Below are 24295 nucleotides of genomic sequence, written 5' to 3' on the forward strand. Positions count from 1 at the left end.
CCTGTCATGTCTAAGAACTATGTGCTGCCTCAGCATTTTGTTCACATACAATCATGCCCCCCATGATCACATTTTGGTTAGTGATGGAATCCATATATGGGGGTGGTCGCATAAGATTATAATACTGTTTTGTTTATGTTTTTGTGTTTTTTTGAGACAGAGTCTCTCTGTCACTCAGGCTAAAGTGCAGTGGTGCAATCTCGGCTGACTGCAACCTCCACCTCCCAAGTTCGAGTGATTCTTGTGCCTCAGCCTCCTGAGTAGCTGGGATTATAGGCATGCGCCACCAAGCCCAGCTAATTTTTGTATTTTTAGTAGAGACAGGGTTTCACCATGTTGGCCAGGCTGGTCTCGAACTCCTGGCCTCAAGTGATCTGCCCACCTCAGCCTCCCATAGTGTTGGGATTACAGTCATGAGCCACTGCACCCAGCCTTGTGTTGTTTTTTGGTTTTGTTTTTTTTTTGAGACAGGGTCTCACTCTGGTCCCTCAGGCTGGAGTGCAGTGGTGCAATCACAGCTCACTGCAACTTTGACTTCCTGGGCTCAGATGATCTTCCCACCTCAGCGTCCCAGGTAGCTGGGACTATAGGCATGCACCACATTGCTTGGCTGATTTTTTTTTTGTATTTTTAGTAGAGACAGTTCTCTCCATGTTGCCCAGGCTGTCCTCAAATTCTTGGGCTTAAGTAATCCGCCCATGTTGTCTTCCCAAAGTGCTGGGATTAAGTCATGAGCTACCACACCCAGCCATAATACTGTATTTTTAGTGTACCTTTTTTTGTGTTTAGATATGTTTAGATACACAAATACTTCCCATTGTGTTACCATTGCCTATAGTATTCAGTACAGTCACATGCTGTACAGGTTTGTAGCCTAGGAGCCACTATACCATATAGTGTAGGTATGTAGTAGGCTGTGCCATCTTGGTTTGTGTAAGTGCACTCTGATGTTCACATAATGGTGCATTTCCTGGAATGTATCCTCATTGTTGAGCAATACATGACTGTATCCATGATTTTCAGAAAAAGGGCTATTTACAATTATTGTACAAGTTGACTGATTCTGGTTTATTGCACACATGGCTGATTTTATTTTCTCCTTTAGCATCCCAGTGACTGCATCCCTCCCTCCACTTGAGTGGCCGCTGTCCAGTCAGTCAGGCTCTTATGAGTTGCGGATCGAGGTGCAGCCCAAGCCACATCACCGGGCCCACTATGAGACAGAAGGCAGCCGAGGGGCTGTCAAAGCTCCAACTGGAGGCCACCCTGTGGTTCAGGTATGGACTTGAATGCTCTTCCTTTTGTGTGTGTTTGTCACTAAGAGATTCACTTCTGCTGACCCACTGTTTATTGCTTGTTAAGGTGAGGTATGTGTCTCAGCCTCTTACTCCTTGAGGAATGAGAAATATGAGATTAAATTAGCATTAGAAGCTAATCCAGCTACTCATAAGCCAGAGGAGAAAGTCTTCTTGAGCTGGATAAGGATAGAAATGATATTCACGTGCCCGGATGCTTCTTCCCTTCTCTTTCTGATGGAGAAGCTGCTAGAGTTTTGCAGAGGTTTGTGTGTTGACAGAAGGTTTCTGAAACCATCATCTTAAGTTTCAGATGAAGAGTTCATTAAGAAAAAATAGTAATTTTTGTAAAATACAGAAAAGTAAGAAAAATTAAAACTATACATTATCAAACTACCTAAAATAGCTATATTAGTATTTTGATATATTGCCTTTCTTTTTTCTATTCACAAACACGGCAGCCTCTGTTAACATGTATTTCTAATCTTAATTCTATAGTGAACATGTAGATTGTACTCTGATTTTTTAAGTTTACATTTTGCCATGAGCATTTCCTTTTGTTTTTTTCTTAATCAGTATCTTTTTTGTGTGTCTGTGGCTTTTGATTTAATCTCAGATTTTTTTTTTCAAAATAAGTAGAGAAGGGTGCCTATTTCCCCCCAAAATAATTGGAGTTGAAATAATTGTATAATCTGGTTAACCAGGAACAACTGACTGGTGCCCAGTAACAAGTCAATTAACTGGAACTTTTAATACATTTAAATTAATATAACATATTTTTTGGTATTTGCCTTAAAGTAGAAGTATCCTATTAATATGATAAAACCTAGTTCTTAATCTATAGTGTGCATCAGAACCTCTAGGGTGGTTCTTAAAAATATTCAGATTGTTGGGCATTCTGAAACTAAATTAGAAACTATATAACATGAGTAAAGCCCAGGTAAACAAACAAATGAAAAACGGCAAAAACCCCCAAATCTCCACAGGTGCTTTGGGTGTGTACCTCTGATTAAGGACATCTATGATAATACTAAGAACTTGTAAGTCCTGACAATTGCTTTTTTTTTAAAATCGGACATCACAGCCATCTTCGAATCTGTTTCTTTTCATTGAGTTTTGGTTCTTGACCATGAGTCCCATTTTCCTGTTGTGTTGCCTGTCTAGTAGTTGTCGAGTGCATTCTGACATCGTGGTGATATATGCTGGATATGGTAGACATTCTGAACTTTGTTTTATGCTTCATCAGGTGGATCTGTGGAAAGCTCAAGGTGTATCTAACTTGATGGGGCTTAGCTTTTAAACTGTCTTCTCTGTTTTTTATTTGAGGATTGGTTTTCGGCCCTGTTAGGGCAGGCCTGGAGTAGCCCTTCCTCTGAGGCATGTTGCCTGTTCTGAAGGCACGGCCTTTTTAGATGCTTGGTGGGGAGGTCTCTTTAATCTGGTGGGCTGGAATTCCCATATGCCAGCTCTGCTGCACTCTTAGTCTCTCTGTTCTCTCCACCCCATAGCGGCCCCTCTCTGCTAAACCTCGCACCATCTCTCCCTGTGCTTACACAGCCCAGCCCTTGGCCAAAGACTTGAGGGTTCCCCCAGCAGCTTCCTCCTCTCTGATGCCACTGATTCCAGCAGTTTCCACAGCCTGACACTCTGAGTGGTGCCAGGAATCCAGGATTATTTCAGGAATCCTCAGCACAGCAGGACCACCGTGCTCTGCTCAGATGCTACTTCCTGCATGTGGCAGGGGAGCTGTCCCCAGGCAGAGAGCTGAAGTGAAGGTGGGCTCGCCTGTGCACTTCCTCTCCCTCGGGGACTGCAGTCTTCTGATTCCTGCCGTCCAATCCTGAGAGCAATTGCCTTATGTAATATATATATGTATTTTTTTACAGAGTCTGTCACTCTGTCACCCAGGCTAGAGTGCAGTGGTGCAATCTTGGCTCACTGCAACCTCTGCCTCCTGGGTTCAGGTGATTCCCCTGCCTCAGCCTCCTGAGTAGCTGGGATTACAGGTGTGCGCCAACATGCCTGGCTAATTTTTGTATCTGTAGTAGAGACAGGGTTTCACTATATTGGTCTGGCTGGTCTTGAACTCTTGATCTCAAGTGATCCACCCGCCTCGGCCTCCCAAAGTGCTGGGATTACAGGCGTGAGCCACCGTGCCTGGCCAAGTATTCTGTTTTATGTGTCCAGAGCTCCATGCACCTTTCCTTCATGCCACCTGCCACTGCTTGTAATTCTAACATTTGCATAATTATTTCGTCAATGTCTCTCTCTCTCTTAGACCATGAGCTTTGTTTAAAAGAGACCACAACTTCCTTCTTATTCTTCATTTATATCAGCACCAAGCACAGTTTGCCGCCACAAACATAGCAGGCACTCAACAAATACTCGGAGAATGAATCTGCTCATTAAATGCATTGGCCAAACAATCTTAAGTCTTAAGGAGAGAGAATCTGTATTCATCTCTGGCTGTGTGGTATCTTCATTCACTGATTATTTGAAAGATGTTTATTGAGCACCTACTATGTACCAGGCATGGTGCTCAATTCTGGCTTATGATATGAACAAAACAGCTGGAAATTCTCACCATCATGAGCTTACATTTTGGCAAGATGATGGTAATAATAAACACTTAGAAAACATTTGCTGCCTGTGAGATCCTGTTCCAAGTGCTGTATATGTGTTAAATTATTTAATCCTCAAAAGAGCCTTATGACGCAGGTAACAGGTCAAGGAGCTGTCAAGGACTTGTTGAAGGTCATGGCTATTAAATGGTGGAGCTGGGATTTGGATACTGCAAGCTCTATTTGCAGCACAGTAGATCCTATCATCCACGTCTCTTTGCAGACCAGCTCTTCCTGCCTTCTAACTTGTGCATAAAAAGGCTGATGGGGAAATGCCCACGCCTCCTGCGGGCCACTCCCTTCCCCCTAGTTTTGCCTGCTGTTCCAGTATGAGTCTTGTCATCACCTCATGGGAGCCTAAATCCTGATTCTTAGGGAGATGCTGATTGGCCCTGGCTTGGGAGGGTACCGCCCGTTGGTCCAGTAGGCTGTGGCCTGGAGGTTGGCCTGCATGAGGAGTGAGGCTCAGCTCACCCATTCATCAGGGGCTGGGGCCCTGGCAATTTCCAGAGAAGGGAATGGGCTGAGTGTACAGTCCAGGAGACACCTGCTAGGCTGTCCCTGAAGTTTGTGCCTCTCTCTCTGATAGTTCCCAAGGACTCTTCCCTCTTCATGCCTGTGACTTTATTTATTTATTTGTTTGTTTATTTTAGAGATAGGATCTTGCTCTGTCACCCAGGCTGGAGTGCAGTGGCATGATCACTGCTCACTGCTGCCTTGAATTTCTGAGCTCAAGTGATCCTCCCACCTCAGCCTTCTGAGTAGTTGGGACTACAGGCGTGTACCACCATGCCCAGCTAATTTTTTCCTTTTTTGTAGAGACATGGTCTCCCTGCATTGCTTAGGCTGGTCTTGAACTCCTGGGCTCAAGTGATCCTACCACCTCATCCTCCAAAGTGTTCGGATTACAGTGTGAGCCACCACCACTGGCCCAAGTGCCTGTAACTTTGAAGATCCAATATATGATTTAAAAACTTGTAGATAAGTCTCTTTAAAAGACAAAAGTGGAGTCTTTTAAAGTCATTTGAATAGATTATGTTTTTTCAAAATAAGTCATGCTAATTCCTGATTTTTAGCATGGGAAATCAGTTTTAAAAAAAAAAACTTCTTTGAAAAATGAAGAAAATAGTAGACTTTAAGAGGATTGCTGCTCTTATCCTTCAAGGGAGTGGGAAAACTCCTTCTGGAATCTGCAGCACTGCCCCTTTCATACCCAAAAGAGCAGTGTAGCCTGCTTTGTACCTTGCCTGAATGCTTCCGTCGGCTTCTCTGTTGATTTCTGTCTTACTCTTTATCTCTGTATCTGTTTCTATTTCTGAACCACAGCCTCTTTTCCCCTCTCAGTTACTCAGTCTCCACCCTTCTCTCTTTTATTTGCCTCACTATAGAACTTCATTCTTTTTTCATGCCTAGTGGTTTTAAGCTCTTCTTTATATAAAAAGAAAATGAGTATAAGACCATTTCAGTTTTTATCCTTAAATATACAATTAAAAATCTTAAACATATGCCATGCTCAGCTGTTCTCTTCGTTGCTTTTTTTGAATGGTACTTGGTCTTGGGAGAAAGTTTGTCCCTAAACCTTAAGTGCTTGTCAGATCTCATGACTCATTTCTATGGGGAATGTCTCGCTGGGAACCTGCCATGTGCCGGGCACTGTGCTCTCATGACTCATTTGTATGGGGAATGTCTCGCTGGGAACCCGCCATGTGCCGGGCACTGTGCTGGTCGCGGGTGATACAACGTTGGTGAGATCAGCACAGCTCATGCCCTGAGGGAGCTCAGGGGCTGTGGAAAGGTGGACTAGGATGGTTTGAGTTGGTCAGGGAGGCCTGAGAGGCCAGATGGCAGCCACTTGGAGGGGGTCTGTGGGCTGATACCTGGACTCAGGGTGGGACGTGATGGCTGATTAGAAGCTTGTCCATTGGATTCACTGCTTGGGAGGAACTGCTTCTACAGAACAAACCATGACAAGAGACAGTACTTGGAAGACCTACTTTAGAAAGAGGGTCTCGTTGAGGAGGTGACTTGCCAGCTGGGACCTGGAATAGGTCATAGAACCAGCAAAGAGACAAATGATGCCCTCCTCCTCCGTGCTCTCTGTCTCTCTTGGTGGTGGGGGGAGAGTGTTCTACACACAGAGCACAGCACGTGCAAAGGCCCTGAGGCAGGGAAGGACTGTGTGTGGCTGAAGAGCTGAAGGAGGGCCAGTGTCATTCAAGTTTAGCTTGCAGGGTGATGGTTGGCAGGCCCAAACTGTGCAGGGCTTAAAAGCCAAGGTAGGAGATGAAATTTTGCTTATTCCAGGGCAAGGGGAAGACGTGATGCATTTTGAGTAGAGGAGGAACTTGATTCTGATTTAACATTTTAAAGATCACTCAGGCTTCTCCCTGGGGACTAGATTCGAAGAAGTTATGGAGGAAGCAGGGAGATGAGATTGTTAGCCTGTGGCAGTGCCAGGGGAAAGATCAAGGTGGTAAGGACTAGAAGGTGGCAGTGGGAGCGGAAGATACGGACTCTATGGTGCCATCTTCAGGACTTAGGTATGGGAGGTAAAGGAGCAACTGAGTGGATGGTTCGGTTGGATGGATGGCGGAGAAGGACTTGGGAAAGAAAGTGTTTTCTTGGGGGAAGATTTCAAGTTCCCTTTGGGACATAGAAGGTACAAAGGGCTTCCAAGGCACCTGAGCAAAGATGTCAAGTAGACAGTTGGATATATGAGCTTGGAGCTCAGAAGCAAAGTCTTGAACTTGCTCTCAGGCCTGTGAGATGCCCCAGGGCCACACACTCCATCACCAGAGGCCTCAGCAAGCACCCACTTGCAAGGACTGACTGTCCACACCCTCAAAAACAACGTGCCTCTCTCTAGAAGCAGTGGACTAAGGAAAAAGCAAAGAGAAGATTGTATAAACAAGATCACAAACAGACAAGCCCAGGAGGGCCAGGCAATGAAAGGAAATGACTGAACTGGCCAAATGTCAGGGAGCAGTAGGGAGTGGTCGGCAGTAGGGCAGAGCAGCATGTGAGTCTTACCTCAGGAGGTAGTTGCTGTTCAGTCCCTGTAGGCTGTGACATGTGGGAATGTGGGTGGAATGTTGCCAGGTTTTGTAGGTTTTTTTTTTTTTCTTTCCCAAGAGCTAGGAGTTGGAATTTTTATGTGAAATTTCTGATTTTTAAGTTTTGGCCACTAATCAAACTTTGGGTTGAATTTAGCTCACGGCAAATATGCTTAAGTTCACATCATCTGGAGTAAATAAGAATGGTGCTACTTCAAGGTTTATCAAATAGGAAGGGAGATAAGAGAGAGGTTATATTTATATGATTTCTAAGAATTGTATAGTTAGGGAGCGAACCCTGTTAACAGCCAGATCAAGGTAGTTTCTCTTATAAAGCCCTAAGTCTCAGGTGAGTGTGGTGGCTCACACCTATAATCCCAGCTACTTGGGAGGCTGAGGCAAGAGGATTGCTTGAGCCCAGGTGTTCAGGGTGGCAGTCAGCTGTGATCGCGCCACTGCACTCCAGCCTGGGTGACAGAGTGAGACCATGTCTCTAAAAAAACAAACAAATAAATAAAAAAGTTCTAAATCTTACTGAAGTAGAACAAGTCTAGGATTCTTTCAGAGGAACCAAGGAATCTTAATGCACAAGCCTGACTTTGGTCTGCAGGTATCAGATGAGAAGGGGAACCACTTGATTCATCTCAAAAGAGCCATACGCTTTTTGGTGGAGCCCTGCCATCATTCCTCGCCCTGTTTCAGGACAGGATGCAGTGGTCCTCCGGTGGACAAAACATCCATTCAGAGCGGTTTTGCAAGGTTGGGCTTTAAGTGTTTCCATAGTTCTTCAGCTTATGAGGTCTAATAATATCCCAGTTGAGAGTGGCCTGTATAATGCCATTGTCATTTAATCCTTTCCTGGCGGCTTCCAAACCCTTTAACCATATTCTGCACAGAAATTCCCTGGAGGGGATACTTTGTTATATTCCTTATCCATCCCTGTGCTGGGGCTTTCAAAAAATATTATTCTTACAACTCTCTGGGATGCATGTTTAATGGAAAGAATAATCAGAAAGCCATCCTTTAGGGAGTGATCAAAATATGAGAACGTGGAAGCGTCACACTCACCTCCAAAGAGTCCTCTTGGTTCTTTCAAGCAGATGTTCAGACATGTGGAAAAAACATGGGTAGCTCTGTTAGGAGGAATTCCTTGCAGATGCAGAAACCCGATCGCCATTTCATTCCCAGTAACAGTAATGAGCTTTGCAGGGAGGTGAGTGAGGGCCTGAGGCCCACCTGTCCAGGCTACTGCCTCCTGGGCTGGAGGAGCTGGTAAGGTCTCCAGTCTTTCAAAACCTCATAAAATGGATTATGGGACGTGGATGTTCATTCTGTTGGATTTCAGCTTTTATGCTAACTGCAACTTACTTGAAATGCTATCTAAGGAAGGGAAGAAGCAAGCCAGATGGGATTTTTTCCTTTCCAGGTGAAAGCTGCACTCGTGACAGTAAGCAGTGCTCCTTCAGCAATTGGCTGGGTGTGTTGGCTTCTATTTGGCTAATAAAATGTTGTGTTTGGGGATGTGAGACAGGAAGCAGTTCTTGCTGATGCTAATTTGTCTTGATCAGGGCTGCTGTGTTGGCATCTACAGAAGGTTCCATTGGACCTCCTGGGGAGGGGAAGGGAAAGAGGTGGTGGCCAGGTCGCTCAGACTTCCAAAAAATTGGAGGAAGAGAGTGTTCTGAGATCACTGGGGTTCATTTGCTCATTTATTAAAAATACTTACCAAGCACCTACTGTGTGCTTGGCACTGGGAATATGGCAGTGAACCACACAGGCAAAAATCCCTGGCCCCGTGGAGCTGATGTGCTGGCTAGGGGGAGATAGCAATATAGCTTATAAACAGGAAAATTAAATAGTATGTTAAATAGGAAAATGAAATAGTATGTTGGGAGGTGATAAGTCCTATGGGGAAAACTATCAGGCCAAGGAGAATTGGGAGTGGTTTGATGGACCTCCCTGGGAAGGCCACATTTGGGCAAAGAAGGAGGGCCCACGTGGAAGCTTCAGGGACCTCTTCAGGCTGAGAAGACAGCAGAAGCTGAGTTGGGTGACATCTTGAACAGAGAGGAGGCCTGTGTGGGAAGGGCAGGGGAAGGGGAAGGATGGAGGGGGCAGATGGTGGGCCTCACACATGTTTAGTTAGAGGACTTGGACTCTGAGTGGGGCGGGAACTGGGAGGGCCTGGCTTAACCTAGGAGTCAGCAGGATCCCTCTGCTGGCGGGTGGACAGGGAGAAGCTGCTGCAGAGGCCCAGGCCAGAGGGGATGGTGGCTGGACCAGGGTGGGGGCGTGGGGGAGCAGGAGAAGGGGTTAGATTCAGAGCATGTTTTGAAAGTCAAGCTAACTGGATTTTTTTGAGACTGGCTGCAAGAGGGGCGGCATCTGTCTGTCTGGGGCTGTAGGCTTGGGAAAGGCCAGAGTCTCTAGGGACCCTGTTCATCCCTGCGGAGACTCCTGCTGTTTCCGGAGGGAAGCCATCTTTTAGAGGAGACTTGATGTAGCCTTTTCACTTCAAGATGGAGGCGGGGATGGGGTGGGGAGTAGCACAGCGGGGTGTGCGATGTGGGGGTTCTGAGGCCGACTTTTGAGGAGCCGTCCTCACCACCTCCTCCTTGTCTATACCAGTCTTTTGATGAGACTGGTGATTTCATTAAAATTTGAGAAAGACTACAGTCCAAACCAGGTACACCCGTGGGCCAGTTGTGGCACTGCTCTCTGCCGCGCCACATGTGTCCCCGGCTGAGGGATGCCTGCAGTGGTCGAGGAGGGACTTGTGAAAGGATTGAGACCCGCATGCTGGCCTCCGAGGTGAGAGGTGGAGAGAGGGGGGAAGGGCGCACCAGGGTTGGGGCTGGCGCAGGCAGAGAGGTGGCGTGGTGAGAGCGGCCCGCATGCTAACTCATCTTCTAACTGAAGACACGGAGGTTCACTGAGGGGTGCTTTCAGCCCACAGTAGAAGGGAAATTATCAGGAATGAGCCTCAGTAAAGCATTGTCCCCAGACGTAGGCAGAAAACAGAAGGCTTCCAGAATCTTGGAGAAATAGCTGTTGCCAAAAGGGAGATTAAGTCTGAAACTTGCAGTATTTCTGGCAACCAAGAGGAACGATATAGAAGAAACTTTTTGTGTCACAAATAAATGTTGGGGCCCTCGTGTGTGCTGGGCAGGGTGGCGTAATGGCCGGAGCTACACTTCACTGTGTGCTTTCTTTAGAGTGACCTAGTTAGTCTCTGCAGCGATACCATGGAGTGTAGGTGGTAGGATTACTATGCTCATTTTACAGGCAAGGAAACTGGGACACAGTGCAGGTAAGCAGCTTGCCAGGGGCCACCCCCAGCCGGCGCACGGTGCTGCTTGATTAGGGCATAGGACGTCTGCAGCCGCAGCCCACACTGTTGACCACTGGCCATGCTGCCTCTTGGAAGTAGACGAAGAGGGTCGTTCGGAGTGAGGCAGCTCTAGGGTTTGGTAGCTTTGGGACTCTGGGAGACTCACTGGGCAATAGTTTCTTCAATGATAAAGTGATGTAGACTTACGTCTGTCAGGCTATTTGTTTTGTCTTTGTTGGGCATAGCTAGATGCTAAACAAAAGTGCCCAGTGTGATCTTTGGCACAGAGAAGGCGTTTCATCTGTTGTTCTTTTGTTGAGAGAGAAGGCCATCTAGACATAGATCACTTTTGAGGTCTACGAGCCTTAGATTCCTGAGCCTGTTCCAGCTTTTTCTGGTTGAATTAGCCACGTCTGAGACCAGGCTATGATATGGAGGGGGCTCTGAGAGTTGTTTATTTACATGCTGTTTGTTACAGACGTGATCTTAGCTCATCCTTGCAACCACATGGTGAGTTGGAGCTGCTATTATTCCTGTTCGACGAGGGGTGAGAGGCACAGGGAAGTGAAGCTCACGTACCTAAAGTCAGGCAGCTGGTCAGCAATGAAGCCCTGGCCTTGGCTTTGAACTTCTGGGTTCTTATCTTTCACTCACCCGCTCACTCATTCATCGGCCTGCTGGCAGCAGCATCATGCCCCAGGCATGGAGTACGATGAGCACATGGGCTGAGCCCAGGCACCTGTGGAGCGCTCCAGCCGGGGCTGGATGTGAGAGTGGGATGGGACAGGCTTTAGAAAGGGTCGTCTGCGGCAGCTCAGCACAGTGCCTGGCTGGCCATGTGACCTGAGTCCTGGACCTAGGGTCAAGCGTTCAGGTTCTGCCCTTGCCTCCGCCCTCTCCACTGAGGGACCTTAGGTGAAGCTGATTTTCTCTGATTATATGGGAAACGAGGCATCTGCTTTAGGTGGGTTTCTAAGCACCTGTCAGCTGCCACATGCCACAACAGGGGACCATGACCACATCTGGGACCACTTTGCAGGCCCAGAGCCATCTCGCTGCAACCCGTCTGCAGGCCGAGGCTGATGTTCATAGGAGTGTCTGTGTCACCAGCTGGCCCTGCCGCCCTTCTGGGTACCCTGTGGGTTTAGTGGGTGTGGGGGCCAAGACCTCTTTATTGAACATTGAGTATTTTCTAATTTGGTCCCATGAATGAGACTCCTAACGGCCTCGGAAGGCGCTAGCTCCGTTGACAATAAAGTCATGAACTGGAGCACGCGGGGAGGTGGGGCTGGGTGGGTGGGGAGGAACACAGGGAGGTGATGGCTTCTCATGGGGCCCTGTTTCCTCTGGATCCCAGGAGACATTGCGAATGTCCAAGTCATTCATTCTGAACCTCCTAGAAGACTATGGGCCCACTCTAGCAATAGTCATGCATGTTTGTTGAGCACTTACTATCTGACAAGCACATGGTGTGGAATGGCTCAATGGCTCGGGCAGGCACGCAGCCTCTGCTCTGTGAATGAGGAAACCAAGGCTCAGAAGCATTGAGCCTCACCTTCCGCAATGAGCACATCATCACCAGTGATGAGCAGGCTGACCCTGGCCGAGCTTTTCCTGTGTGCCTGCTTGGAGAGATAGTGGTGCTGCCATTAACCCCATTTACAGCTGAGGAAACTGAGGCTCGGAGAAGCTGAGTGGCTTTTTCAAGGTTGCATTGCTCTTCAGGAGGCTGAGACGAATGCCTGCCGCCCAGGGTCATTGCAAATGTTAAATGGGTTAATATTGGTGAGGTGCTAAAACAGGGCCCTGCCTGTGATGAGAGCTCAAGACATGCTCATTGTTTTTCTTACTAATTTGTCCTCTGAACCATTGTGTTAGGATTTTAAAAAGGAGCATTTGTTCTCATGTGGAGGCTTTAGTTTCATGCCGCGACCTCTGAGCTGGCATGGGTGTGAGTTAGGGGCAGACAGTGTGGAGGGCGTTCCCTCTCACCGTTTCTTATGTGTTCTGTGCGCGGCTCTTGTCCTCAAACGATGCCACGACGACGACGCCCAGCCTGCAGCCTGGGAAACTGATACTCTTGAGGTCAAAGGACTTCCTCAAGGCCAAGCATCTGGGATGTGGGAGAGCTGAACGTAAAAGCATTCTGTTGGGCACTTTGGCCAAGCCATTTCTATCGCACTGTGTGGTTCTCAAGTCCACAGCTTAGCAGGGGCCTATTCTGAATACTGGCACAGGTTCGAAAAATTTCATTCGTATGCATGTGTATATGTATACACAGAGACACATACAAACACACATATAAATTATATATATTCATATATATACACATACACGTATATATACAGTGTGTATGTACACCGATACGTATTTGCGTGTCTGTGCCCCTGTATTTTTATTCAATTATTTTACTTTATTTTTAGCTCTTTAGTGTGTATTCATTTTTTTAAAAGTACAGGAAATGGCCAGATGTGGTGGCTCACGCCTGTAATCCCAGCACTTTGGGAGGCTGAGGTGGGCAGATCACCTGAGGTCAGGAGTTCGAGACCAGCCTGGCCTACATGGTGAAACCCCGTCTCTACTAGAAATACAAAAATTAGCCGGGCGTGATGGTGGGTACCTGTAATCCCAGCTACTCGGGTGGCTGAGGCATGAGAATTGCTTGAACCTGGGAGGCAGAGGTTGCAGTGAGCTGAGATTGTGCTGCTGCACTCCAGCCTGGGTGACAGAGTGAGACTCTGTCTCAAAAACAAAAAACAAGCAAACAAAAACCCCAAAACAAAACAAACAAAACAAAACAAAAAACCCAGGAAATTATTAAGAAACTAGACAGGCCGGGCGCGGTGCCTCACGCCTGTAATCCCAGCACTTTGGGAGGCCAAGGTGGGCAGATCACAAGGTCAGGAGATCGAGCGAGACCATCCTGGCTAACACAGTGAAACCCCATCTCTACTAAAAATACAAAAAAATTAGCCAGGCCTGGTGGCAGGCGCATGTAGTCCCAGCTACTCGGGAGGCTGAGGCAGGAGAATGGTGTGAACCTGGGAGGTGGAGCTTGCAGTGAGCTGAGACCGCACCACTGCACTCCAGCCTGGGTGACAGAGCGAGACTCCATCTCAAAAAAAAAAAAAAAAAAAAAAAGGAACTAGATAGTTCATTATCTGGAGTGAACTACTCTTATTGCTGGCATATTTCTTTTTAGTCTTTTTTTTCCCCTGTGCCTGCACACTTGAGCTCACAAAACTCAGCTCCTGCCTTTCTCACATAGTTGAGTCTATATCAGGTTATTTTGATGCAGGGGAGGAGACAGCATTTACTGAGTAAGTTTAAGTGCATTCCACGCATAAATGGATGTAATCCTCCTAATATTTCTTTTTTTTCTTTTTTTTTTTTTTTGAGACAGAATCTCGCTGTGTCGCCCAGGCTGGAGTGCAGTGGCGCAATCTCGGCTCACTGCAAGTTCCGCCTCCCGGGTTCACGCCATTCTCCTGCCTCAGCCTCTCTGAGTAGCTGGGACTACAGGCGCCCGCCACCACGCCTGGCTAATTTTTTTGTATTTTTAGTAGAGACGGGGTTTCACCGTGGTCTGGATCTCCTGACCTTGTGATCCGCCCGCCTCAGCCTCCCAAAGTGCTGGGATTACAAGCGTGAGCCACCGCACCCGGCCAATCCTCCTAATATTTCTAGGCAGTGCTTGAGACACAGAGAGGCTATGTAACTTGTCTAAGGTTACACAGGAATTGGGGGAACCACGAACTAAACCTAGGTGGTCGAGCTCAAAAGCCCACACTCTTAACTGCTTAGGCCACAAAGAGGAAATGAAAATCATTTTGTTTGTTTGTTTGTTTTTGTCTATTTCAATAGGTTTTTGGGGAACAGGTGGTGTTTGGATGCATGAGTAAGTTCTTTGGTGGTGAAGAAATGGAAATCTTTAACGACCTTGAGATAATTTTCCAGGTTGCTCCTGGGGGCTCTCATTGTTGCTCTAGCATTTTGAAAAATTCAGGAAACAGGCCGGGCACTTTGATTCATGCCTATAATCCCAGCACTTTGGGAGGCGAGGCTGGTGGATCACTTGAGGCCAGGAGTTCAAGACCGGCCTGGCCAACATGATGAAACCTCGTCTGTACTGAAAATACAAAAATTCCTGTAATCCCACCACTTTGGGAGGCTGAGGTAGGCAGATCACTTGAGGTCAGGAGTTCGAGACCAGCCTGACAAACATGGAGAAACCCTGTCTCTACTAAAAATACAAAATTGGCTGGGTGTGGTGGTGCATGCCTGTAATCCTAGCTACTCAGGAGGCTGAGGCAGGAGAATCACTTGAACCCGGGAGGCGGAGGTTGCAGTGAGCCAATATCGCACCATTGCACTCCAGCCTAGGCAACAAGAGCAAGACTCCCATCTCAAAACAAACAAACAAAAAACCCCCCAAAGTTAGCTGGATGTGGTGGTGCATGCTTGTAATCCCAGCTACCCAGCAGGCTGAGGCAGGAGAATTGCTTAGACCTGAGAGGCAGAGGCTGCAGTGAGCCAAGATCGCACCACTGCACTCCAGCCTGGGTGACAGAGCAAGACTCTGTCTCAAACATTCAGGAAATAAATCCAGTCTGGTCAAGCATCAAGTCAGATTGTTTCTTTATCAGGTTGTTCAGGCTCATGTCATCCATTGGTATCTACCCCGCCCCAGCCTCCTCTCCCCGTGTTTGGCTACAGCAGCCTGAAGGCCCCTCCCAGGCAGAGGCAGAACAATAGTGGCTTGTGGGGCAGGTGCAGCCTCACTGTGGGCTGCTGTTGACACCCCCAAGCATGTCCTCATGTGAGTGGCCTGAGCCACGGCAGCCGGGCCCAGAAGCATCTGAGAGTAGAACCTGGGGAGCCCAGTGGCCTGCGCCTGGGCTGTGAGATGCCCGCCTCCTCCAGGAGGGTGAGCTCCCAGTGCAAATGGTGGTATCTTGAGACGCTCATGGGACCTACCTGACCCTTGCCCTCTAGCCTGAGTTTTTCTCACCATACTAGTGGCATGACTGTGAGCAAGGATAATTTGACCTTTTGGGGCTTCCATTTCCCCAAGAAGCAAATTGGAGAGAATGTTACTTAACTTTTACGATTTTTACAGGAGTAAATGAGAATGTGTGTAAAACATCACTTAGCACAGTACCAAGTGCAAACTGCTCTAGTTTCTTTCAGAAATTGATTTTGGGGAAATGCATTCACATGGTGCAGAATTTGAAAGGTATTAATACAAGCTGTGTACAGGGCAAGGTCTTCCCTCATACCTAGGTGGCCGCCCCATCTTCCTCAGCCGCAGTGCCATTGGTTCTCTGAACATCCCGCCAGAGACAGTCTGTGTTTGTGCTCAAGGTTGTATTCATGGTCTTTGTTGCCATCATTATCAGAATTATAATGTATGAAGGATTTGGCATATTGCTCAGTACATTTTACATTCCTAATAAATGATCAAGGCAGTTATTACTGCTGAACTTAGGAAGCCATTGCATTGTCATTTTTCTGAATAAGAAGTGAAGCTGAATTGATCTTCTTGGCATCATTTATTTAACCAAGTAGGCCCTTCCCATGAAACTGAGGTTTCTGCTAAGTGAATCCCATGTTCCTATTTGACATTTATTATAAAACTGTAAATGCTGTTCTAGGAATACAGTTTTTGGAACCTGTATCAGGTGAATATTGATTAAACCTTGCCTTTGCTTGAACCCTGGCTTAGTGACATAAAATAAACCCTCAGGACACACTTGCCTTGTCACATATCTATCTGTCTCTCCTTCCTCTGTCTACCAGAAAATGATACAGCAGGGCCAGGCATGGTGGCTCATGCTTGTAATCCTAGTACTTTGGGAGGCTGAGGCACGAAGATCACTTGAGGCCAGGAGTTCGAGACAAGCTTGGGCAACATTATGAGACCCTTGTCTCTACCAAAAAAAACAAAAAACAAAAAATTAGCTGGGTGCGGTAGAACATGCTTATAGTCTTGGCTAGTTGGGAGGTTACAGTAGAAGGATTCCTTGAACCTGGAGATGGAGGCTGCAGTGAGCTGTGATCATGCTACCACACTCCAGCCTGGGCAACAGAGTGAGATCCTGTCTTGAAACAAACCCCAAACAGTAAAGATAAAACCTGAGCAGTAGATAGTTTAGCAAGGGCGTGGTGCCATGGTCAAAATGCAGCAATGAAAGTGCTGAGTTGGATTATGAGTGGTTTCCTTTATCTTGTATTTATTCAACAAACATTGGGCTTCTACCACATGCCAGGCCTTGTGCTAGGTGCTCCCTGCTCAGTTTGGTCCATGGATTGGTGGCCTGGATCTCCTCTGGGAGCTCACGCAGAATGCAGAATCTCAGGCCCTGCTGCAACTTAATCTGTGTGCACATTCGAGTTTGAGACACATTATTCTAGAAAAAGAGTTGTCAAACTATGCCAGCCAAATCCGGCGCATCACCTGCTTTTCGAAATAAAGTTTTATTGGTACACAGCCACACCTACGTATTTGCATATTGTCTCTGGTTGCTTTTGTACCACTGCAGCAGAGGTGAGTACTTGCAACAGAGACTGTATGTATGGCCTGCAGAACCTAAAATGTTTCCTATCTTGTCCTTTACAGAAAAAGTTTGCTGACTGGAGATGGAGATAGAGTAATGAACAGAATAGATAAAATCCCGAGCTCTCATGGAGGTGGGCTTCTGGTGGAGGGAGACATATAACAAATCAGTAATCCCACAATCTGTCAGGTTTTAAAAAAGCTATAAGCAGAAAAATAAGGCAGGAATGGGGGATGGAAAGTGACTGGGAAGTGGTGAGGATGCTATTTAGAGAAGAACTTCCCGAAGGGGTGCCGTTTGAATGGAATTTTGAGTGTAGTGAGGGAACAAGCTGTGTTACTATCTTGGGAGCCAGCGTGGTAGGAGAGGGAGCAGCCAGTGCTAAAGCCCTGAGGCAGAAGCTTGCATGGTGTCCACCTGGAGCATCAGTACAGCGGTTGGAGCCAGCTGAGTCTGACTCAGGAGTTAAGTGTTAATGGTGAATGAGGTTTTTGGTTTCCATGTCAGCTTCGCTGTGGCATTTCAGTGCCTTTTATAAGACCATGGAATGTAGATAGAGGTCCCCAACTCATAACCCAGGGAAATCTTCTGTGTGTCACTGGATACAGTTGCACAGGCTGTGCACTGCACCACAGCTCTGCATATCATGAGGGTGCCATTCACATTTGCAGGTTTATTAAGACAGTGTTCTGACACATACCTGCCAAAGGTATAGAGGAAGAGCTGTCTGCTGTGAATCTGCATGAAAGTGCCAGACAAGCTGGCAGTGAGTGGCCCTGGTGGTATAATGCTTTAAAAGAGAAAAACCATCTGTGTTTGAGTGTCTTCAGGTTGGGAACTTGGTTCCTCAGTCTTTGCACTGGTTGCCCAGCTCGTTTTCATTACTTGCCTGGCCCCTTAAGGTGTTTGTGTTGAACTCTGATAGCAAGAAAGGTGTTTCTGCTAGTCTAAAACACTTCCCACTCCATTCTTTTCCTTTCTTTTGGATGGAGGCTTTTGTTGCTTCCTCCTTCTCACCCTCTGACTGACCACACTGCCTGGGAGGGTAAGGGTGGGGGTGGGGTGAGGGTGGGGGGTGGTGAGGGTGGGGGTGGGAGTGGGGGGTGGTGAGGGTGGAGGTGGGAGTGGGGTGGTGGTGAGGGTGAGGGTGGGGGGTGGTGGGGAGGGTGGGGGTGGTGAGGGTGGGGGTGGGAGTGGGGGTGGTGAGGGTGGAGGTGGGAGTGGGGTGGTGGTGAGGGTGGGGGTGGAGGGTGGGAGCATTCTTGGCTTCCTCCTCTGCCTGAACCTCGCTGTGCAACCTCAGCCCACATACTTCTCACTGAGCTGTAGGAGCCTCTGCTCTAAAACGAGTGGGTAGGGCTCTGTAAGTTCCCTCCTACCTCTAAACTTACTTAATTCTATGACTCAGAGTAATAGGTATCACCCAAGTAGAAGTGCCTATGTTTAGTTTTGTTCACTTTGAGGTGGGAGTTCCAACTTCTCTTCAACTTGGGTTGCCTTAACTTGCAGCTCCAGGGTTGATTCATTCAGGGACTTGAAGCTGTTAAGCTGTTATTTTTTTGATTAAAAAAATTTTTTTTAAAGAGTTTGGGGATAATTGAGCTAGAAGGAGACTTAGAAATCATCTAGTTGGATGACTGGTGTGTCTGATTCATGTATCATTTTACTGAGGGTTTCAGCTACCATTTTACTGAAGGCTTTGGTTATCATTTTATTGAGGGATTCCTACGTGCCAGACCTTTTGCTAAACTAAGGTTGTCTCATTCAATCTCATACTGAGTACTTGAGGGTAGGTACTGTCATGATCAGTTTTCAAGTGGCCAAATAGAGGTTCAGAGAGGTGATATGAAATTTTAATATAAAGATAATACAGCAACTAAATTGGCAGAGCCACGACTCAGATCATTAAAGGCAGAGGTTAGAAAAGTATTACTTATTGAGCATGTACAATAGGCCAGACATTAAGCGAAGACTTGCATTACCCATTGTAACCCCATGAATTGGGTCCTACTATCTTACAAATGAAAAAACAGCCCCAGAGAAATGTGACTTGCCAGAGGTAAGGCTTATGCAGATAGGAAGCAGAAGTGTTTTAGATTTCTTTTTCTTTTTCTTTTTTTTGAGACGGAGTCTTGCTCTGTCATCCAGGCTGGAGTGCAGTGGCGCGATCTTGGCTCACTGCAACATCTGCCTCCCAGGTTCAAGCGATTCTCCTGCCTCAGCCTCCAAAGGAGCTGGTATTAGCCACCACGCCTGGCTAATTTTTATATTTTTGGTAGAGACAGTGTTTCTTCATGTTGGCCAGGCTGATCTCGAACTCCTGGCCTCAAGTGATCCACCCACCTCGGCCTCTGAAAATGCTGGGATTGTAGGCATGAGCCAGCATGCCCAGCCGCGTTTTAGATTTTGAATCTCTTTCTCTTTCTCATCTGCTTCTCTTTGCCTTGTGATCTTTTATGGGCATCCAGTTGGCCTGTTGGCCTTCCTCACAGTTTTGTGCATCTGTGTGGGAGCTGGGCTCGGGGTAGGGTGCTCAACCATTTCTTACCTCCTCCCCTCTGTCACCTGGGGCCAAGTTATCATCATCTCTTGTCTGGGTGACAGCCTCCTAACTGGTTTCCCTGCCTCCACTTGCACCCTTCATTCATCTGCTCCCCACACAGCTGCCAGAGGATCTGTTCAGAGTATACCTTGGTCCACACCGCCCCCATTCTGGGCCCTCCTGTGTCTCCCCTCCCAGAGTATAGATGCAGAATGGACTTGTGCTCCTCACCGTGGACCAGGCCGTGTCACCCAGTCCCTGCCTGCCTCTCTTCCTCACTCACTCACTCCATTCCCAACTGCTAATGGCCTCTGTGCTATTCCTCAAACACTCCAGGTAGGCTCCTGCCTCAAGGCCTTTGCACGTGCCTTTCACTCCTCCCAGCTATCCACATGGCTACTTTCTCTGCTTCATTCAGCTGTCAGCTCAATTGTTACCTCCTCAAAGCAGCTTCCCCTGATTCTCCTACCAGAATAGATCCCCTTTCTCTCCTGCCATCATCTGTCTTTCTACTTGGGTGTTTGTTTTGAGATGAAGTCTCACTCTGTCGCCTAGGCTGGAATGCAGTGGCTCAATCTCAGCTCACTGCAACCTCCACCCCCTGGGTTCAAACAATTCTCATGCCTCAGCCTCCTGAGCAGCGGGGACTACAGGTGCATGCCACCATGCCTGGCTAATTTTTGTATTTTTAGTAGAGATGGGGTTTTGCCATGTTGGCCAGTGATCTGGCCTCAAGTGATCTGCCTGCCTCGGCCTCCCAAAGTGCTGGGATTACAGGCATGAGCCACCGTGCCTGGCCTCTGTTTTTTTCTTTTTTCCATAGCCTGATATATGTTCTCTCTTCCTTTTCTCCTCCCCTCCAACCCCTTCACCCACCTACTCATCCACCCCCCTGCCACACATTCATCCTTCATTCCTTCATCATTGTTCCATCCCCAGTCCCAAGCACAGTGCCTGTCACATAGTGGGTACTTCATCTATCTCAAGAACAGCAGTGGAGAGAATGTTGCTGCTGCTGCTGCTTTGAGGCATCGGTGAGCCCCGCTGTGTCTGGCCTCTCAGATGAACAGTGCCCTGGGAGTCCGGGTGATGGATGTGCTGGCGTAGGCGGCTCCTTGGTGGCTTTCCTGTGCTAAAGGAAGCAGAGGAAGGAAATGACAACCGTTCAGAAGGACCGGTTCAGTTCACTAGGACATGCCCAAGCTTCCCGGCCCCTCGTGTCTGTGGCCAACATGAGTTGGGCTCGCTTGAGGCCAACAGAAGTCGTGACTTGATGGAATAGGCACAAGTTAGTTTTATGATGATTAAGAAGGAAAAAAAGAAAACCTTATTTTTCACTTTCCTTTTTTAATCAAGAAGTATGCCGTGGGTGTTCCCTTGTGGTTTTTGAGTCAAAGAGAGTATTGTTTTTGAGCTCTGAGTTCCCCCGGGGGCTGCAGCTTTGCGTGTATCTAACTTTAACTTTGAACTAATGCTTTTAGGGCTCTGGTGGGATCGGGGGTCCCGGGTCCCTTTCTGAACAAGGCACCAGGCTTGTTTATTGTGTCCAAAGCGTGCCTCTCAGCTCTCACCCCATCTTCTTCCTGTTCTGAATCGCCCCCTCCCTGGCCAATCTGCCCCTCCTCTCAGCAGTTCCCCCTCACTCCTTCGTGAGCAAAGGAGGGGGACGGATCTGCTTTGGTGGAAGGCGGAGGCTGCAGAGGCTGGACTCAGTCGAACGTCCACCATGGGGGGAGGCATGGAATAAAACATGAGTACCCAAACGTGGCCTTGTTTGCAGGGATTGAACAAGGGTGGTCTGGGGCTGGACCAGGGGTTTCAGCCAAGTAATATTGGGGTGAAAGATGCAGAAAAGTCTTGTGCAAAAATGGGATCATATTAAGTTCATGCATTGGCCCTAAAGCAACCCCGTGACTGTGTCTCTAGAGCGAGTTCTTACACATCCACGTGGACTCGTTCTCACGTGCATCTTCTTTTTGCATTTATCTTTTGGTGGATTGTTATTTTTCTTGCTGCGGGAGGGAGCAGAATGATTGGCCCAAGTGCACCTTGACTTTGGACCCGAAGTTGTTGAAGGTGTGAGGCAGACACGTTGCTGCACTTGTCTTGGGCAGAGACAGAGCCTCGGAGGGTGCATGGTTGGGTAGAAGTTAGACTTTGGGAAGCTTGTTGGGACTTGTTAGGAACCTGGGTGCTAGTCCCAGCTTGTAGCCAAGCCCCTGTCCCCTCTCAGGGCCATGATGGGAGTGACATTTCTCAGTGTGAAGCTTTGCAGCATCGCTTGAAGCCCTCTGCAGAACCCCATTGAGCTGCTGAGAGTGGAGTGAATTCTAGCCCCCGCCACCCTGCCTGGGGCCTTCCAGGGCTGTCGAGGTAGTCAGGATAGGCAGCACTGCCCATTCAGTCAACAGACACTGAGTGTGAGCTGTGCACTCTGGATAGAGGGAGAAATGAGATCAATTCTTGCTTTCAGGGAGTTCCCAGTTGCTGGGAGAGACAGATGGGAAAATAATTGAGGTCACAAGGGGGTTGGTTGAACAAAGAGTAGCAGGAAAGATGGAGCCGGAAGACCTGGATTTGAATCCTGGTTCTGCCACTTATTGGCTTTGTGACCCTGGGCAAGTTATTTAACTTCTCTGTGCCTGTAAAGTGGGATGATGATAGTACCCCAAAAAGAGGTTACCATAAATACTGAAGCAGAGGGCCTAACAGTATGTGTCCAATTAATGTTAGTGATTCTTTGTTTATAGAGATAAGAGCTATAATAGAGAGAAAAGGACTATAAAAGAAGGAGAAGGTAGTGAGGCTCTGGGTCACATGACTCACTTCGCCTCAGGGAATCTGGGGCAGCTTCCTGAGGAGGTGACATTTGAGTAGGGGGCGGGGGGTGGTTGCAGGATGTACAGGAAGAATGGTCCAGTTTTCAGGAGTGTGCAGAGGTGAGGGAACCCTGTTTCTGATTGCTCAAGGCCTGAGCCTATCCACAGATGGCATTTGACACGCTCAGGGCTTTAAGCAGCAGCTGACACTAATTAACCACATTTACAAATTAGGAAATTTCTCATACCAAGTTGGATTTCTAACAATCAGAAGATCTGGCAACAGTGGCCGGCTTCCCGCGTGGCAAGTTGTGAACAGCTGCACCTCGGTCCTCCCTTTGAACTGGATCCTCCTCCCCCAAGGGGTCTCAGCACCACTAGGCCCAGTTCACACACCCACATTCCTCACCTGGCTCCTCTGGGCATCTCGTTGGTGACCCTGGGCGGGGGTTTGGAACCTGCTTTGGAAATGCTTAGAAAAATAAACCCAGATCTTGCTGACCTTCACGTCCAAGTGTTTGCTCAAGGCCTCTTTTTAATATAAAAAAGATGCTCCCGACTGGAAAGCTGGCCTTACCTTCCTACCTTAATATCCTCCTTCTAGGAAAAATGGGAGTCTGCTCTGATCCACAGATTTCCCACAGGGACAGAGGAGGGATGATTGAGGTGTGAGTTAGAGTCCCCTTCAGATGGCATGGTGGCGTGTAGACCCAGCCAGTGCAGGGGACGTGAGCTCTCTTACACCTGGGAGTGTGCATGTGGGTGTTTACTGTTGGCATCAAACACAGAAAGTGACAAAATTGAACTCCACAAATTTGTAAGAGGGAGTGAGTCAATTTTCCTTGGTCCCGGCAAACTCCATGCTTGCTAAAAATGAGTGCTGTAGAATTTATTTGCCTTCTGTCAGCAAAGAAAACCCGGGTTCAGAACTGGATAAGACAGTTCCCCAGAGAGGAGAGACAATCTGTCTGTACTCACACAGCAACAAGCTCTGTCTTGGGCATTTACGATGGAATGTGTCCCCCTCACCCCTTTAGATTGTAGAGAAGCTGTGTTCTCTTTGAGGTGAATATGCAGTCACACTCAAGTCTTTTCAAGAAAGGAGGCTTTCCAGCCATGTGCGGTGGCTCATGTCTATAATCCCAGCACTTTGGGAGGCTGAGGCGGGCGGATCACTTGAGCCCAGGAGTTCAAGACCAGCCTGGGCAACATGGTGAAATCCCGCCTCTACAAAATAAAAACCAAAAATTAGCTGGGCGTGGTGGCACGTGCCTGTCGTCCCAGCTACTCCAGAGGCTGAGGTGGGAGAATTGCTTGAGAACAGGAGGCGGAGGTTGCAGTGAGCTGAGATGGTGCCACTGCACTCCAGCCTGGGTGATGAGTGAGAACCTGTCTAAAAAAAAAAATAAAATGAGGTTTAGGGTCTAGCTGGGATTCTGGCTCCGCTGAGCTGGGTTGGGTCTTCCTTTGCTCCCACCTGGAGGCCATTGCAGTAGCACAATGCCTGTGTTGGGACTGGGTGTCCACTTGGGGGCTGTGCTGGCCTCATTTCCAAGTGTGGATAACTAGCAGGAGGTGGACACACCCGCTGGCAGTCACGTTCAGGACAGTATGTGACCATCATCTTGGTAGTGGTGTTTCTCAGTGGACAGAGGACCTCAGAGCTTGAGCCCAGAGTTTTATCGGGGATTCAATAATCCTTAAGAAGTCAGAGTTGAGCTTTTTCCCTCTTATGACAGACTTCATTTCCTGTTTCATCAAAAAGTTCTTCCTGGCAAACTGTGGCTTCTCAGCCTGTCACCTCTCTGCCACGGGAGGTGAGAACCTCTCCCATGCTGTGAGATGACTGAGCCGCGGCCTTGTTTATGGAAGCCAAGTGCCAGTCCCTCAAGGCGCGTGGGTTCTCAGCCCTAGGATTCAGGATGGAGCCGTGTTCAGCTCTGGGCAAGGGTAGGATGCTGACTCTGGGGACAAAGACCCGAACATAGTAGTCACAGAAGAAAAGGGCCTTGGGGCCTTAAATAAAGGTGAGGTGGGGGGAGCCCCTCAAGAGCGAAGCGTGAGGGAATTACTGACG

General features: G+C 47.9%; 1 protein-coding gene across 2 annotated transcripts in view; it reads left to right on the forward strand.

The window, feature by feature from the left end:
* The window catches only part of NFATC2 (nuclear factor of activated T cells 2), a 155026-nt gene that overhangs the window by 24627 nt on the left and 106104 nt on the right, over positions 1-24295 (forward strand). For both annotated transcript variants that reach the window (XM_030826421.1, XM_030826422.1), the window contains exon 3: positions 1106-1277. In XM_030826421.1, coding sequence (XP_030682281.1) covers positions 1106-1277 — 172 coding nt within the window. The remainder of the gene's footprint in view (positions 1-1105; positions 1278-24295) is intronic.

The sequence above is a fragment of the Nomascus leucogenys genome, chromosome 13 (genome assembly GCF_006542625.1).
Source record: "Nomascus leucogenys isolate Asia chromosome 13, Asia_NLE_v1, whole genome shotgun sequence".
Classification (NCBI taxonomy): domain Eukaryota; kingdom Metazoa; phylum Chordata; class Mammalia; order Primates; family Hylobatidae; genus Nomascus; species Nomascus leucogenys.